At 49.3% G+C, this 14,973-nt stretch overlaps 1 protein-coding gene across 2 annotated transcripts; it reads left to right on the top strand.

The window, feature by feature from the left end:
• The first annotated feature begins 1,208 nt into the window (after positions 1 to 1,208).
• Positions 1,209 to 13,476, top strand: CLEC17A (C-type lectin domain containing 17A). 2 transcript variants are annotated; one of them, XM_017655190.3, is made up of 12 exons: positions 1,209 to 1,315; positions 1,443 to 1,517; positions 2,756 to 2,788; positions 2,871 to 2,921; positions 3,005 to 3,046; positions 3,198 to 3,239; positions 4,006 to 4,146; positions 4,232 to 4,294; positions 5,901 to 5,996; positions 6,203 to 6,354; positions 7,997 to 8,106; positions 10,020 to 13,476. In XM_017655190.3, exons 1-12 carry the CDS (start codon positions 1,273 to 1,275, stop codon positions 10,150 to 10,152), a joined length of 981 nt encoding a protein of 326 aa, XP_017510679.2. In that variant the 5' UTR covers positions 1,209 to 1,272; the 3' UTR covers positions 10,153 to 13,476. The 2 variants fall into 2 exon arrangements, with proteins under 2 accessions (XP_017510679.2, XP_017510681.2); XM_017655192.3 differs by lacking the exon at positions 10,020 to 13,476 and having other exon boundaries at positions 7,757 to 8,100.
• Positions 13,477 to 14,973: the final 1,497 nt, after the last annotated feature.

The following is a 14,973-nucleotide window of genomic DNA, read 5'->3' as shown; positions in this document are numbered from 1 at the left end:
CCATTTCCCCATCTACAGAAAGGGAATGGCCATCCGGCCATCTGTATCCTCACACGCATGCTGGGAAGGTCTGCATATTACCTCAGGCAGCGTACTGGGGAAGGCCCAGCCCCTGGGGTGAGCTTTTTCTGGAAAGGGAGCTTTTTCTGCAGCCTCCCTCCCACCTCCACTAGGGCTGGGGCCACCCCCCTCTCAGGTGCTGGAGAAGATTTTCCACTGGCCGAGACTGTGAACTGCTTACATTTAGACTATGAGATGAGAAATTCTCTTATTTAAACTACTCTTGTTCTGAATCTCTGTCCCAGCAACTCAACCCAATATTCTAACTCGTGCATGATTCTGGTGGGACCTTCTTTATTGTTTAAGACCATTTGAATAGCATTTCCTTTTACTTTTAATGGAAAGCCCTTAAAAAGGAGAACTGGGGTCTTGCCCTTTGGGCCTGTAATACTTTCCTACAGTTACTGTAATGAATTATCACAAATGTAGTGGCTTCAAGAAACAGAAATGGATTCTTTTACAGAAGTTTTAACTATTCCATGAGTCTGAAACCACGGTGTCAGCAGGGCTAGAGTTCTGCAGAGGCACTGGTGGGAGGGTTATTCTCGCCTTTTCCAGGGTCTAGAGCTGCCTTCTTTGGCTCAGGCTTCTTCCTGCCTCTTCAAAGCCACCAACACAGCATCTAGCTTCAAGAAAGGGAAAGAAGATTTGAGACATACAGAGGGGAGGGCCGTGTGAAGACAGAAGCAGAGATCGGAGCGATGGGGCCACAAGCTCGCGGGGCCCCCAGCAGCAGGAAGTGACAGAACTTCTGGAGAAAGCATGGCCTGGCCAACACCTTGATCTCAGACTTCTACTTTTTCCCGCCCAAGATAAATTATATTGTAATCCGGTATTTTAAAAATAAAAAAGAAATGTAATAATAAATCCATGAGGAACAAACTACTGAAAGCTCAAATAAAGACAGGCTGTTGATTTTTTTCTCTTCCAGCTTTATTGAGGTATAACTGACCATCAGCAATTGTATATGTTTAAAGTGTACAACTTCATGACCAATTATATATTCACCACAACCAGGCCGATCAAGGTATCCGTGTGTGTGCACATGTATGTGTGTGGTTTGGGGTTTCCCTCAAGAGAGATTTGCATGCCCTTGACTTTTAAAGAAAAAGGGAACTATGAGAAGTTTTAGGCACCTGTGTAGGAGGGACGGGGGGTAAAATCTATTGAGTTCTGGCTGCACCTTTTCAGGCTCCTGGACTAGCTCCAGCCATGCACATGCTGTATACTAATCCTGGTCGTTGGGACTTGCCAGGTAGGGCCCTGGCCAGGCTGGGGCTGGGGGCCGGGGTGGTCAGGATCCAGGTCACAGCATCCCCACCGTGGGCCTGAGGGACAGGGGAGGGAAGAGGCTGGGCTCTGACTTGCCTTTCCTCTGGAAGGAACCAGAGAGGAGGAGGAGGAAGAGGATTATGAGAATTCGGCACCACCGTACAAGGACCTTCCTCCCAAGCCAGGTAAGAAGACTTGGTAGAGGCCTAGTGTTGAGATGTGAGCACAGTCCCCAGAAGGCCTCATATGTACTCAGGCTATGCCAGGCACCATGATGGTGGCGATGCCCATGCCTCCGCCCTATTCCTGAGGATTGCTCAGTCTGATGGGGGAGGCAGTTCTGGGCACAGCCTCAGGTGAGCAGGTCTGACAGGGGAGGAGCCAAGAAAATGGGAGAACCCCAAGGGGAATTGAGGGCTGTGCCTGCAATGGTGGGATTGGGTGGCAGAGGGGATCATTGGAATGGGATTTGAGGGCTGAGTAGGAGTTTGTTAGGAAGCCAAGCCTAGAGGAGAACCAGTAGATGCAAAGTCTCTGAGACACAAAAGCCTGTGTTTCAGAAACTGTGAGAAGACCGCTGGCTCCACATTCACTCCCAGGGTCCAGATTTGCCTTTAGACTTGCATGGTCCGTGCCTGGCCAGGGACTCAACAAGAATATGATAAATGGGTATAAAAGTGGGGGCTTTGAGGTTTCCCTGAGTCAGCTCCCACCAGGGTCCCTGACTGTGCCCCCCTGGCACCCTTGGACAGGGGCCATTCCATGCAGGAAGGTGCTGTGCAGACCCCATTCCTGCATCCAGGCTGGGGCCAGTCTGGGAGGTCCTGGGCACTGGGTGGCTCAGCATGAGGTAGGAGGTAAACTGGACTCTATTGTCTGTGTGTCTCAACTTGGCCTCAACACGATCCTCCAAGCGAGCTCTAGGACTGATCCCAGCCACCCCATCTTTAGGGCCTCCATTTCCAAATCCAGTGCCATCACCAACCCCCAACACAACAACCTTACCTCAACTTCTTCACCATCCCCAAAGGGAGCCATGGCTCTTTCTCCAGGCCAGCCATGTCCTGAGGCACAGTCCTACCCCCATGTCCGTTGCTGTCCCCGATCCAAACCTCAAGTCCATCCCCATCTCCAGACACAACATTGTCTTCAACGTGGGGTGATCAGCTGCCCCAGTTTGCCAGGGATGAGAAGATTTCCTTGGATGTGGGACTTTCAATTTTAAAGTGGTAAAATCCTGGGTAATCCATGATTGCTATTTGACTGTTCCTGTTTTCCCTGTGGCCGCCCCTCGCCCCGGTCCCGCTCTCCCGCCCAGGCCCGTTCCTGATGCTCCGCGACCGTCTCAGTTCCGTTTCTGTCCCTGCCTTCACTCTCATTCCCATCCTCAGACCAAGTCTAACTTTGAGCTTCTCTCCTCCAGGTTGGATGGCTCCACCCAGGCCTCCTAAGGCAGGTGAGCTGGGTCTGGGGGCACAGGTGACCCGGTGGTGGCTTTGTTTTTCTCTGGGTCTTAGCAACCAATCCTCCCTCCTCAGGGAAGAAAACAGAGAACCCCCCACTTCCCTGCAAGACCCCGAAGATCCCAGGTGAGAATCCAGGCCTGGCACCATTCTGTTCACCTGGACGAAGCTCTGCTCTGTGTGACCCTTGTCTTTCTGACCCTTTCCAGGTCTGGACGTCACCCCTGCCACCTGCAGATCTCCACAACAGGGTAAGCAGTGGGGAGACCCTTTAAGAAATATGAGAGGAGAGGACACCTGTCCAGTCCCCCAATTCTGTCCAGAGAAAAAATCAGAGGGGCTGGGGAGGGAAAACAGGTTTTTAGCAACTTCTGAATAAAACTCTCTTTCTCTGTTTCCCAGGTGCTGCTTTGGAGTATCCCCCATTCCCGCCGTCCGCAGCCAGTAAGTCCTCCAGGTGTGCCTCTCCCTCCCCTCTCATGATGGACAATATATCTGAGTCGGACCTGTAGCTCCAGTGTGAGACCTGGCCCATGAAACCTCTTTCAGAAGCTCCTCCTCCCTGAGTCTAGATGAGATTCCCCGGTTCCCGGGGTGTGCCCAGTGCCTTCCTGCTTGTATAGGATGCAGGGAAGCTTTTGCTGCCCCTGGTGCAAGGGCCCACAGGCTTCCTTGAGTGGGAAGCAGCTTGGCCAGGGGCTGCTGGCGAGCAGGAGACAATGCATCGTAGATGTTAGGAGTGGCTTTGGGTCCATGTCATGCGTGAACTTTCCAGGCCGTTTACTTCTTTGAAAAATTGGAATGGTATTTACATCCTTGTCATAAGGGTGAGGACCCAGTGATGTAGTGGGATGTAGTGGGATGCTTGGCACACAGGTTAAGTGCTCTTCGGGGGTCTAGGTGAGGTAGTCATTGTGTTGAGGGATAGTGACGGTGCTGGATTTAGAAATGGAGATGGGGATGTTGGTGAAGATGCCTTTGGAGACAGGGAGGGGGCTAAGTTTGGGCAAAGGGTGGCCATGAAGCACAGTAAGTGCTCTTTGGGGCTCCTTCTGGGTCATCTCTTCCTGACGCTGTCGCTGACCCCGTCTGATGACATGGTCGTGACCACAGCCCACTGTCCCCTTGCTCTTGGAGAAGGCTCAAGGGTCCCGTCTTCACTCTCTGAAGCACCAGTATTGGTCTGTCTGTCCCCATCCCTGCCTCCCAGCAACTCCAGTGCCTTGGCTCAGTCAGAAGGCTGAGGGTCCGGGGTGCTACCAAGAGGAGAGACTGATGGTGTACCTGTGTCTGCTGGTGGTGGTGTCATTGCTCCTGGGCTGCACTGGTCTGGTCGTGAGCCTGATTAAGTGTGAGTAGGAGGAGGATGGGGCTTGTGGAGAGATTGCACCTGGGGCATGGGAAGACCTGGGCTCATGATGCACTCCTCCTCATAGACCAGGAGGTGGTGGAAGAACTGAGGATGCTGACCTTTCAGCAGATGGCATGGCGGGAAAATGGTGAGTGCTTTCAATCATTCCTTCATGCCATGCATGCCCCAGGGTGATCCTCAAACCTGACACCAAGACCACCTTCAAGTCTATCTTTGCCAGGCACTGTGCTAAGTACTTGGGCAGGGGGTGAGTGGTAGGATGTTGAACACATCAGACATACTCTGAGTCCTTGTGAAGTGTGTGTTTGTGTGTGTCTAGGCCTCCGCTATCCAAAACGGTGGGCACGAGCGGCTGTGGCTCCTGAGTGCTTGAATGTGGTCATTCCAAACTGAGATGCGTGGTACATCTAAAGTACGCATCAATTTCAAAGACTTGCTACAAAAAATAATGTAAAATATCTCAACAATAATAATAGTAATAATAATAAACCTCTAGCATAGATTACCCATTGAAATGATATTCTGGATATATTGGAATAAGTAAAAAATAGCATTCAAATTATTTTACCTATATCTCTTGACTTTTAGAACATGTGGCTAGTAGAAAGTATAAATCACATATATGGATTACATTTTGTTTCTATTGGACAGCACAGGCATAGATAGCCATTTACCAAATTATCACCTAAATAATTAATCATCCAAAGAAAGGAGGGCAATTCTATGAGAAAGCCTAAGAAGAGATCTTGACCTCATCTTTGGGAGACTGATAATGGGATTCCCTAGGGAAATGGTGCTACAGCTGAGTAAGGAAGAGAAGGAATTAACCAGGTTTGGGTGGAGGGTGTTGTCAAGGGTCTCAGGCATGTACAAAGGCCCTGTGGTGGGAGGTAACATCACAAGTACAAGGGAGGAGGATGGTACAGCTGGGGGCGTAAGAGAGGATGGTGGCTTGGATGAGAGCTGTGGCTGTGGGGGTGGAGAGAAGTAGGTGGAGTAGAAAGGTTTAGGAGGGAAGATTGATTAGATTTGGGGATGAATTGGGAATGGTGGTGAGTGACAGGGAAGGATGTCAAGTTGGAAGACGGAAGTTTGCGTGGGAGTGTGGGAATGTACACATTAGTTGTAGAAGAGTCTTCAGGGCTGGAATGGCCTTCACCATGATTGCTGAAATCTGAAAATCGCTCCATTCCACACTCTCGCATTGCACACCTCAGATCAAGCCATTTCTCTGCTCAAAACCCATCAGTGGCTTCTCACTGCCCAAAGTCCAGTACAAAAACCCTTGGCTTGGCATTCAAGAACCTGGACATTGGACCTCATCCTACTTTGAGCTCACGCTCTTGTCAGGTTTCCCTCGACCTCTATTGCACCACCTTTTCCTGATACACTTGCCTCTGTACCTCTGCCTCCAAGGTGGCCCCTGCCTGCTGCGCCCCACCCCCCTCACAGTTGCTGAATCACCATCTTCCATCAGAACTTACCTCCTCCAGGAAGCTCACCATCCCCACTCTTCCCCAGGCACCAGGGATTAATCCCTCCTCTGAGTCACTTGCTCTAGGGCTTGCCCTGGTCCCTGAGCATGACATTTTTGAGTTCTACTATCACGCACAGAACATAGGTGTGGTGGGGAAACAGCCTTTGTTTCTCTCTGGTGTTTCTGCAGTCAGTGGTGAGTGGGTGGGTAGATGGGGATTTGAGTCTCTAACCCTCTAGTCCACTCCTGTTGACAGTGACTGGCATGGCAGGGCTAGCTGGCCTGAAGAAGGACATTGACCGTGTAAGAGCTGACACCAACCAGTCCCTGGTGGAACTCCGGGGCTTGTTAGGTGAGTGAGACTCGGGGAACTGCCCTAAGATGGGGGGCATAGCAGAGCCGGCACATTGCACAAATCCTGGGAGCAATTCTGTGTAGTCTATGTAAATGGTGCTCCCTGGAGTTGAGCAGTGCACAGCTTGCACAACTGTATGTGGTACACCATGTACATGACCCTGGCTCTGTGGTCACTCTGACAGTATCCTATCCAATCTCCAGACTGTGCCAGGATCACCTGCCCTGAGGGCTGGCTCTCCTTTGAAGGCAAGTGTTACTACTTCTCCCAAAGCCCGAAGTCATGGTATGAAGCCCGGATGTTCTGCCAGGAGAATTACTCTCACTTGGTCATCATCAGTAGCTTTGCTGAGCAGGTGAGATGTCCCCTCCAAGCCCTTGAGAACCCAGGGACATTCTGCTTCTCTTCCAGGGTTCACACAGCCTTCCCTGGCCTAGGTGGAGAGAAATTGGAATTGCTTTTGAGCCACTAAAACTTTTAACAGCAAGGTTAAGAGTCTATGCTTTGCTTGAGTTCAAATCCTGATTGTGTTTACTTGCCCTCTCCAAGTCTCAGTTTTCTAATGTGGAGATACAGTAATGGCTATCTCTTAGGTAACACTTTTTATTCTCCAGGCTGTATTCCAAACATCTTGCATGGATTAACATCATCCTCACAACAGCCTTATGAATCAGTGTGTAAATCAGGAGAGGTTATGCTATGCTGCAGTAACTCAACAATCCTCACAGCTCAATGGTGAAAGTGGAGCAAGCCATATGCTGATGGCCCGCTTCCATTTATGCGCATTCACAAAGTGGGCCACATGCACACGCCGATGCCTCCCAGTGGCCGGGAAATACAGTTTAGCTGTGTGTGCAGAGAAGAGGTGGAGTATGTGGAAATGTTGAGGCCTACTGAGGTGTACTGGGAATTTACAAAACACAGACAACAAAGACAGACAGACAATGGCTGCAGCAGCCCCCATGTGGTGCAGCACTTTTATTTTTGTACTGCCTTTCTCGGACCTCAGCCAAGTGCTGTCCGTATCTTTCCCTACTCAGGGGGGACAGGCCAGAATATTCTGTTGATTTTCTTAGAATCTGCCCAGTAAGCAGGGGTGGTGTTTTCACGCATCCCCAAGGCCGTCCTGTTTGCAGAGTAAGGCATCTTGGCTCGTCTTCGAGGACAAGATAAGCTTTTGTGGGCAGTTAACTTCCAAGGACGGCACCAGTTGCTCTCCAGCAGGTGCTTCCCCATGCTGCGTTCAGACATGGGGGAAGACAAAGGCCGTCCCCTACAGGAAACAACTTTAATGACTTACTACTTCTCTAGTTAGGTAGTAATACCATTTGTACATAGTACATTACATACCAGTACTTCATAGATGAGTAAAGCCCAGTTCACTTAAGCAACTTGCCTGTGATCTCTTACGAGTGTCAGAGCTGGGCTTTGAGCCCAGGTAGCTTGGTTTCTAAGTCCAGCTAAACTGGTCAAGCTACCAGTTCTTGACCATAAACCTCATAGCATATACATTTTTTTCTGATGCAATGAATTTCTTTTCTGCCTGGATGCAGAGGAGGCCTGCAGGGTGGGACAGACATACCAGGGAAACAAAAGCATCAGTTGTTGTTAAATGTTTCTTAATTGTTGTCACGTTCAATGTTAAGATGTTGCAGGAACTTATTGCCAGGCACTGTTCTGAGCGCTTTATACATATTAACTCAGTCCTCAGAAGAAACCCATGAGGAGGTGGCTACTATTATCATTCCATTTTACAGATGAGGAAACTGAGGCGCAGGGTGGCTCACAGGTCCTGCAAGAAAGTAACCTGATTATTTCTACTGCACATGCTCAAGTGGAAGGGAAGTGTGTTCCTGCTTTGCACACCGCGGGAACTGGGAGGGGCCTTGGGGATGGCATTCCTAAGCTCCAAGTGTGTGTGGGACAAGGCCGAGGGCAACCTTCACCCTGAGGATTGTGTAAAAGGAGTGATGGCTGCATGGGGTTTGTATTTGCAGAACTTTGTGGCCAAAGCTCACGGCTCTCCGCGGGTGTACTGGCTGGGGCTGAGTGACATTAACCGCGAAGGAGACTGGAGGTGGCTGGACGGGTCGCCTGTCACTTTGAGGCAAGTATGCAGGGCTTTGGGGGTCTCTGCTCCTCTGTCATTCCTTGTGCCATCCAAGCCAGAGGGTTCCCTAGAATCTCAGGCTGGACTGGACAGAGGAGACATGAAAGTGCTTTTTTTCTGTTAAGGCTTCCAGTCCCTGTACTTCTTAAATTTTCCTCCATCACAACATGTCCACCTTTTAGGGCAACTGCTCAAATATATCAAGTGCCCAGACCAATGGTTGGGGGGAAAAAAAAAGAAAGGAGAGACTGCTTTAGGGTGGGAGGAAGAGGAGTGTTTTGATTTGCCGAAAGGATGAGCAGGATCTCATGTTCTCTTTTTCACTCTGCGTATATTAACCCGTTTATTTCATCCTGTTAATAATTCTATAAAGAAATTATGACCTCCATTTTAAAGATGAGGAAACGGAGGCTCTGACTGGTTAAGCACCTGCCTCAAGTCAGATAGCTAGCAGGTAGCAGTGCCAACCAATTTCAAAGTCCATACTCTTGGCCATTATACTTTACTTTCTTAAAGAGTGTATGTATTTGTACTTTAAAGAAATATTAACAAATTGTCCCCACCCTGGTTATACCAATTTATTCCTTCAGTTTGACTTTTTTTTTCCACATGTTCATCAAACTTTTGGAATTTCGTTGGTTTAGTTATAGGTGAAAAATGGAATCCCAATGTAACATTAATTTGCATTTCTCTTATAATGACTGATGTTGGGTATCTTCTCATATGCTTAATAGCCATATGCATTAAAATTTCTGTGAATTATCTGCTCGTATCATTGGGGTATTTTAATGTTGGGATTTTGGTCTTTTTTCTTATTGATATCTAGGAGCTCTTTATATATTACAGATATTACTGCTTTGTTGGGGAAAATCTTTTTTTTTTACCAAAGATTACTGAATGGACACATGTCTCTGTCAGTAGAGAAAGCATGGGATGGTGTGGCACCAGGAGGCCCAGATCAGATTGTTTCACAGGGCTGGGGCGGCCATCCCCAAAAGGGGGCTTTGGCTGCTAATGATGGGTCGCAGTTTTATTTTCTCCAGAGAGTTGTCCTCAGCTGAATGGAAGCTGTTCACCTAGGAGGCTGCCCTACTTCCACTGGGGTCAGTCCACACCCAGTGACTGGCTAAGAGAAGCCTGGACCCCTTGCGTCAAGTTGGAATAACTCTGGAGTGCTATTCGTGCTCCAGAGCTCCCTGTGGGGTCAGGCCGAGGCCACATACGGCTGCGCCCACACCCTTGCTCAGCTCCTCCCCGTGCCCCATTCTTCTGCTTCTTCTCCTCTTCTTAATAAATCCCATGTACCTGAATCACCAAATCAGGCTCTGCTTTAAAGGAAAGTGAGGTTTGGGAGGATGATGGGTGTGAAGGAAGGGTTTTTTGGAAGATGACACTGAAACTCACCAGATACAGGAAACTGATTCAGAATCAGGGAGACTGAGCCGGTGAACAGAGAGGTAGGACTGAGTCAGGACAGACAAACTGGAGTGGAAGGGATGATGCATCATGTTCCAGTAATTCTGAGAGGATGGAAAAATAGTTGGATGGAAGGAAGGGCCCTGAACCATGAGTTTTAGGTTTATGGAAAAACTGAGCAGAAGGCACTGAGAAATATTTCCGATATTTCTTCTCTCCCATACACAGTTTCCTGTATTATTAATGTCTTGCATTAGTGTGGCACGTTTGCTACAATTGATGAACCAATATGGATACATTATTATGAGCTGAGGTCCCACAGTTTGCATTGGGGTCCACTCTTTGTGTTGTATGTGCTGTGGGTCTTGACAAATGCATGATGTCACGTGTCCACCACCGCAGTATCATATAGAATAGCCATTCCACTCCCCTGAAAAATTCCTTGTGCTCCATCTAATTCATTCTTCCCCACACCCACTTTTTCCTCCACCCAGCTTTTGGGGCCCAGAGGAACCCAATAACATCCAAGATGAGGACTGTGCCAGCATGGACAAAGGTGGCACCTGGAATGACCTCTCCTGTGACAAAACTACGTACTGGATCTGTGAGCGGAAATGTTCCTGCTAAGTCCCAGGGCTGAGGCTGGGCATGGGGTCTGCACCCGAGTGCCCCTTGGTTCTTGGGAATGAGAGCCTCCTGTTCTTCATGGAATTCCCTGCCTCTCCATGAACTGACATGGATGTGCCCAAGCTGAAACCAGCAGCCTGGATGAAGCAAGTTCCCTGGGGTGTAAGCCAGACCCTTTCGAGGGTGAAGACGTGGGGACTTGTTCAGCTGGATGGTATCTCAGTCTGTGGACGCCGCTGTAACAGTATACTGCAGACTGAGTGCTTCTGAACCACAGAACTTCACTTCTCAAATTTCTGGAAGGTGGGAAGTCCAAGATGAAGGTGCAGAGAGATTCTGAGTTTGGTGAGAGCCTGCTTTCTGGTTCATAGACACCATATTCTCACTGAGTCCTCACAGGGTGGAAGAGGGGACAGCTCTCTGGGGTCCCTTTTATACGGGGACTAATCTCATTTATGAGGGCCTCACCTTCATGACCTAATTACCCCCCAAAGTCCTCACTTTCTACTACCGTCATACTGAGGGCTAGGATTTAACATTTGAATTTTGGAGGGACACACATTCAGTCGAGAGCAAATGGTGAGCTGGAGGGACCCCTGGTCTTAGGGAAGGTGTCCAGTTCTGGGATCTGGAGGAAACTCACCAAGTCCCTGATCACGGCTCTTAGGAAGCAACGCTGGTCCTGGGGGCTCTGCGTGTTAACACTGATTGAGCTGAAGCTGAAAATACCCCAGTCTCCTCTGAATCATGACGCATTGTGACGGGGCTCCTTTACTGCCTACCTGAGGTGGACCAGCAGGGGGAGCAGGGAGGTGCAACTCAGCAACTTCCTCAAAGTCCCTGGTGAGATTTGCCCAGGCTAGGGGATGGAATCAGATGCCTGCCAAGATGTGTGGCCTGTGCAAAATCTGGAAGGGGAGACCAGTTGAAAGGCAAGGCTCCCCACACAGGCCAGACCATGACTTGGTCAGAACCTGAGGACAACAATGGAGATATCTATCAGCATGTGCCTCTGGGCTATTTGTGGTCTGTGAAGATCTTCGGTGAAGTGATTCATGTTCTTTCCAAACAGACCTTTTTGAGGTATTAGCTCTTGCAATGTAAGAGCTTCTCAAAATGCCAGCTCCCTGTGTGGTTCTTGCCCACTGTGTTTTCTGGAACTGCTCTAATAAAGCGCCAGAGACTGGCTTAAACAAGAGAAATGGATTGTCTCACAGTTCTGAAGGCTGAAGTCCAAGATGAAGGGGTCAGTGTGGCTGGTTTCTGGCGAGACATGTCTCCTCTCCGGTGTCCTCCTGTGATCTTCCCTGCGTGTGTGTCCTAATCTCTTCTTTTAAGGATACCGGTCATACTGGATCAGGGCTCACCCTAAGGACCTCATTTTAACTTAATCACCTCTTTCAAGGCCCTGTCTCCAAATAGAGTCACATTCTGAGGTTCTGGGTGTTAGGGTTTCAACGTTTGAATTTTGGCAGTGGGTGGGGGTGGAGGCGGGGACACAGTTCAGCCTGTAACACTCACTAAATGCCAGAGGTGCCCATCCCAGCCACGGTGAGGACCAAAGCACCCCCTAGAGGGCTGGTACTACCCCCAGCTGAACACAACTCAACACAGTGATCCCTTCGGACAATCCCTGAATTGGATCCAGGGGCGAGAAGACGTTCGCCGAATCGAGCAGTGCATTGATCTGCAAGTGCCCTTGTCTAGTGGAATCCTTCCTGTTTTGACTGAGAGTAGCTGATTATGTTGAGGAGGCTCTGAACCAGGGGGTAAGGGGTGCCTGGTGTCCATGTCACTGTCTGTTGCCCTCTGTACTTGTCTCTTCCCACCCCCACCCCTGCACCCAACTCAGCAGTACTGAAACTAGATGCCCGTACTACCCACAGACTGCGGAGTGGGCAGACATCCTGTTCTCGGCTCTGCCCAGGGGGCCACTGGTCCACGCAACTGTTTATCTGGGGTCAAGGGAAGTTCCCCCATCTCAGAAGAGGAAACTTAAGAGTTTCCTCTAATATGTGTGTTGAGAAACGGGGAAGCAGGGGGCTGTGGTCATGTCTCTGAGTCATGTTGGGGGTCCAAACCTACTTCCTCTGCACATCACTCATGATTGTCTAATTTCAGGTAGAAAGACACATGTTAATTACCACTTTGGGTCCAGGGAAGCAAAGCGCATTCTTGGTGGATAAAAATAACAAAAGCCAACGTTTCTCAAGCATGTATTGTGCTCTTGATAGACGCAGTAGCTGTCACTGAGTCTTCATGATAACTCGGTGAGGCTGGGATAATTACCAACTCCATTTTATAGCTCAGAAAACTGAGGCCCAGAGGGGTCTCATAGCCTGTCCATTGTCATTTAGTGAATACACGGCAGGGCTGGTATTTGGACTCATTCTGTGCTTCCAATTGTTGATTTTTTTTTTTTCCTGAGGGACTGTCTGTGAACTTGAATCATCCCTAAGGCCTCAAGCTTGCAGCTCTTGCCTCGGCTAGCAGTTATGGGAAAGGAATAGCGCCGTGTGCTGACCAGATGCGCTGGGCTGAGAGAGACCTGGGGTCGGGCTCTGGGCCTGCTGATGGCGATCTGTGGGGCTCTCCTGGGGCTACTCTCATAACTCAAGTGACAGGTACTGGGGACCAGGTTGTTAACTGTGAAGGCAGGAAGAATTCTGGTTCTATTTTGAAGATCCGGCTAATAGGATTTGCGGATGGATTGGATGTGGAGTGTGGGACAAAGGGAAGAGTACAGAATGACTCTAAGCTTTCCAGCTTAAGCGGTAGGAAAGACGGAGTTATTACTTAGAGATGGGGAAGAAAAAAAATGCTTATGAGCACAACCCGTTTAAATTCAGGTGGTTCATGAACTTTTGCCAAAGTTCTTAGAACTTCCTGTGGGTCAAGAGTGGAGTCGTGTGTTGCAGATGTGGACATGCCCCAGTTACATCCTTGATCCTCATATTTTCAGTGACTTCCAATGGCCAGTAGTTGCCACCAGCGCCCACCTGGCCTGACACATGACAGGTGAGAAGTGCCAGGGAAAGGCTTCCTGGAATAGGCCTTAGGCAAAGCCTGGACCTGGGTGTACACATACCCAGCTCCCTCACCCCGGTGACTCTGAGATTTGGATCCCAGGTGATGCCCAGGGAGTCCTTACAGAGCTTAAGCTCCCATGGCACACAGCTGGAGTCTGCTTGATAACACATCTTTGAACACATCTGGTACTGGCCGTCTTTCCTTCCTTGTCTCACTTCTTTACACCCCTGCTGGCGTTTCCTGGGATCACCTCCAAAATAAACAACTTCCATTCAAATCCTTGTCTCAGAACTTGCTTTGTAGGGGGAACCTAAACTCAGGAACAGGAGACATGAGCTTGCGACGTCGGCTCTGGTTTGCCTGGGGTGGAGGGATTCCTGGGACGTGGGCCTTTCAGTGCCAAAGCTGGGAAAGCCCTGGGCCAACAGGGATGAGCTGACGAACTGTACCGGAGGACAGTGTGGTATCAGGGCAGCCAAAGAGAAGAGCACGCTTCAAGAAGAAAAGGGGATGATGCACATGGAGATTGAATCACCAGGTTTTACACCTTAAATGCAGTATATATAATTTTTATCTGTCAATCATACCTCAATAGAGCTGTAAAAATAAAAGTACTTGACTATAAAAAAAAGAAGAAAAGGGGGACAAGCAGAGTCCAATGTGACCCAAAGGTCAAGTTAGAAAAGATCAAGAAGCGTCCAATGGCCATAGCTCCAAGGGAGCGTTTGGGGCCTTGAGCTGGTGCTGGGGGTGCTGGAGACAGAAGGAGACTTGAGGGTTTGAGCAGAGAGGGGTGGGAGGAGGTGGGGACAACAGAGTAGGCACAGCTTTTCTAGAAATCTGGCTGTGAAGAAAAAAGAGAGAAACAGAGTGGTTGTTTCAGCAGGGAGGATTTTTTTGGGTGGAAGAGACCTGAATGTGCTCCCTGCCTGCTCGGACCCGATCCCCTATGATTCCCGCATTAGATCTCCTGAGTCTCCCACGCTGATTTTGTTTTTCCTTTGCTATTTTCATCTTTTGGCATTTCGCTCTGTGCTTTGAGATATTCCCTCCACGTGGTCTTCCAAGTCACTCATTTCGCTCTTCAACAGGGATCACCTTCTTCTTTCAAGTCATCCAGAAAATTTTCTTTTTGTTTATTTCCTTTTCATTTAGCCCCATAGAGTATTTTACTGCTGGAGCTGAATGCACTTTACTTTCTTATTTTTATTATTCTCGTTTTAAGCTGTCCGTCTATTCCAATATCTCTGTTTTGCTGGGTGTGGATCATGTTGGATCATCTTCTCATAGGTTGTCATTTGTCTCTGGGGCTCAGATCTGGTGGCTGAGAATGCTAAACACCGACAGTTTCCTAAGTGATGGAAGGAGACAGATTCTCCACCCGGGGTGGGGGCGGGGTCCATGTGTGCACCAGGCAGGCATACAGAGGCACCTCCTTGCTCCCCAATCTCCTTGCTTCCTCCTGGACTCAGGAAGAGTGCTCCACTTGGCGTTCCTGGCAGCCAGAGGGATCAGACACACATACAAGGGTGACCCTGACCTGTCCCAGGAGACCCACGGACCTGTGGGGTCCAGACTCCTCCTACCATGTACCTGGTCTGGTCTTCAACCCAGAGCCCTCTTCAGCTTATTTTGAGACTCTCCACTGTGCATGGGGGAGACATTTCAACCCCCGATTTCCCTTAGGGGATTTCCCCAGAGATACCGGTCTTACTGCTCCCAGCCAGCATGAGGCCCAGCAGACTTCAAAGAGGCAGATAGATTATGGTAAGTAAGGAGTGGGGGGGAATT

Source organism: Manis javanica, chromosome 13 (assembly GCF_040802235.1).
Source record: "Manis javanica isolate MJ-LG chromosome 13, MJ_LKY, whole genome shotgun sequence".
Lineage (NCBI taxonomy): Eukaryota > Metazoa > Chordata > Mammalia > Pholidota > Manidae > Manis > Manis javanica.
Note: the sequence above shows the minus strand (reverse complement) of the source record. Positions and strands in the feature narration are given on the sequence as shown.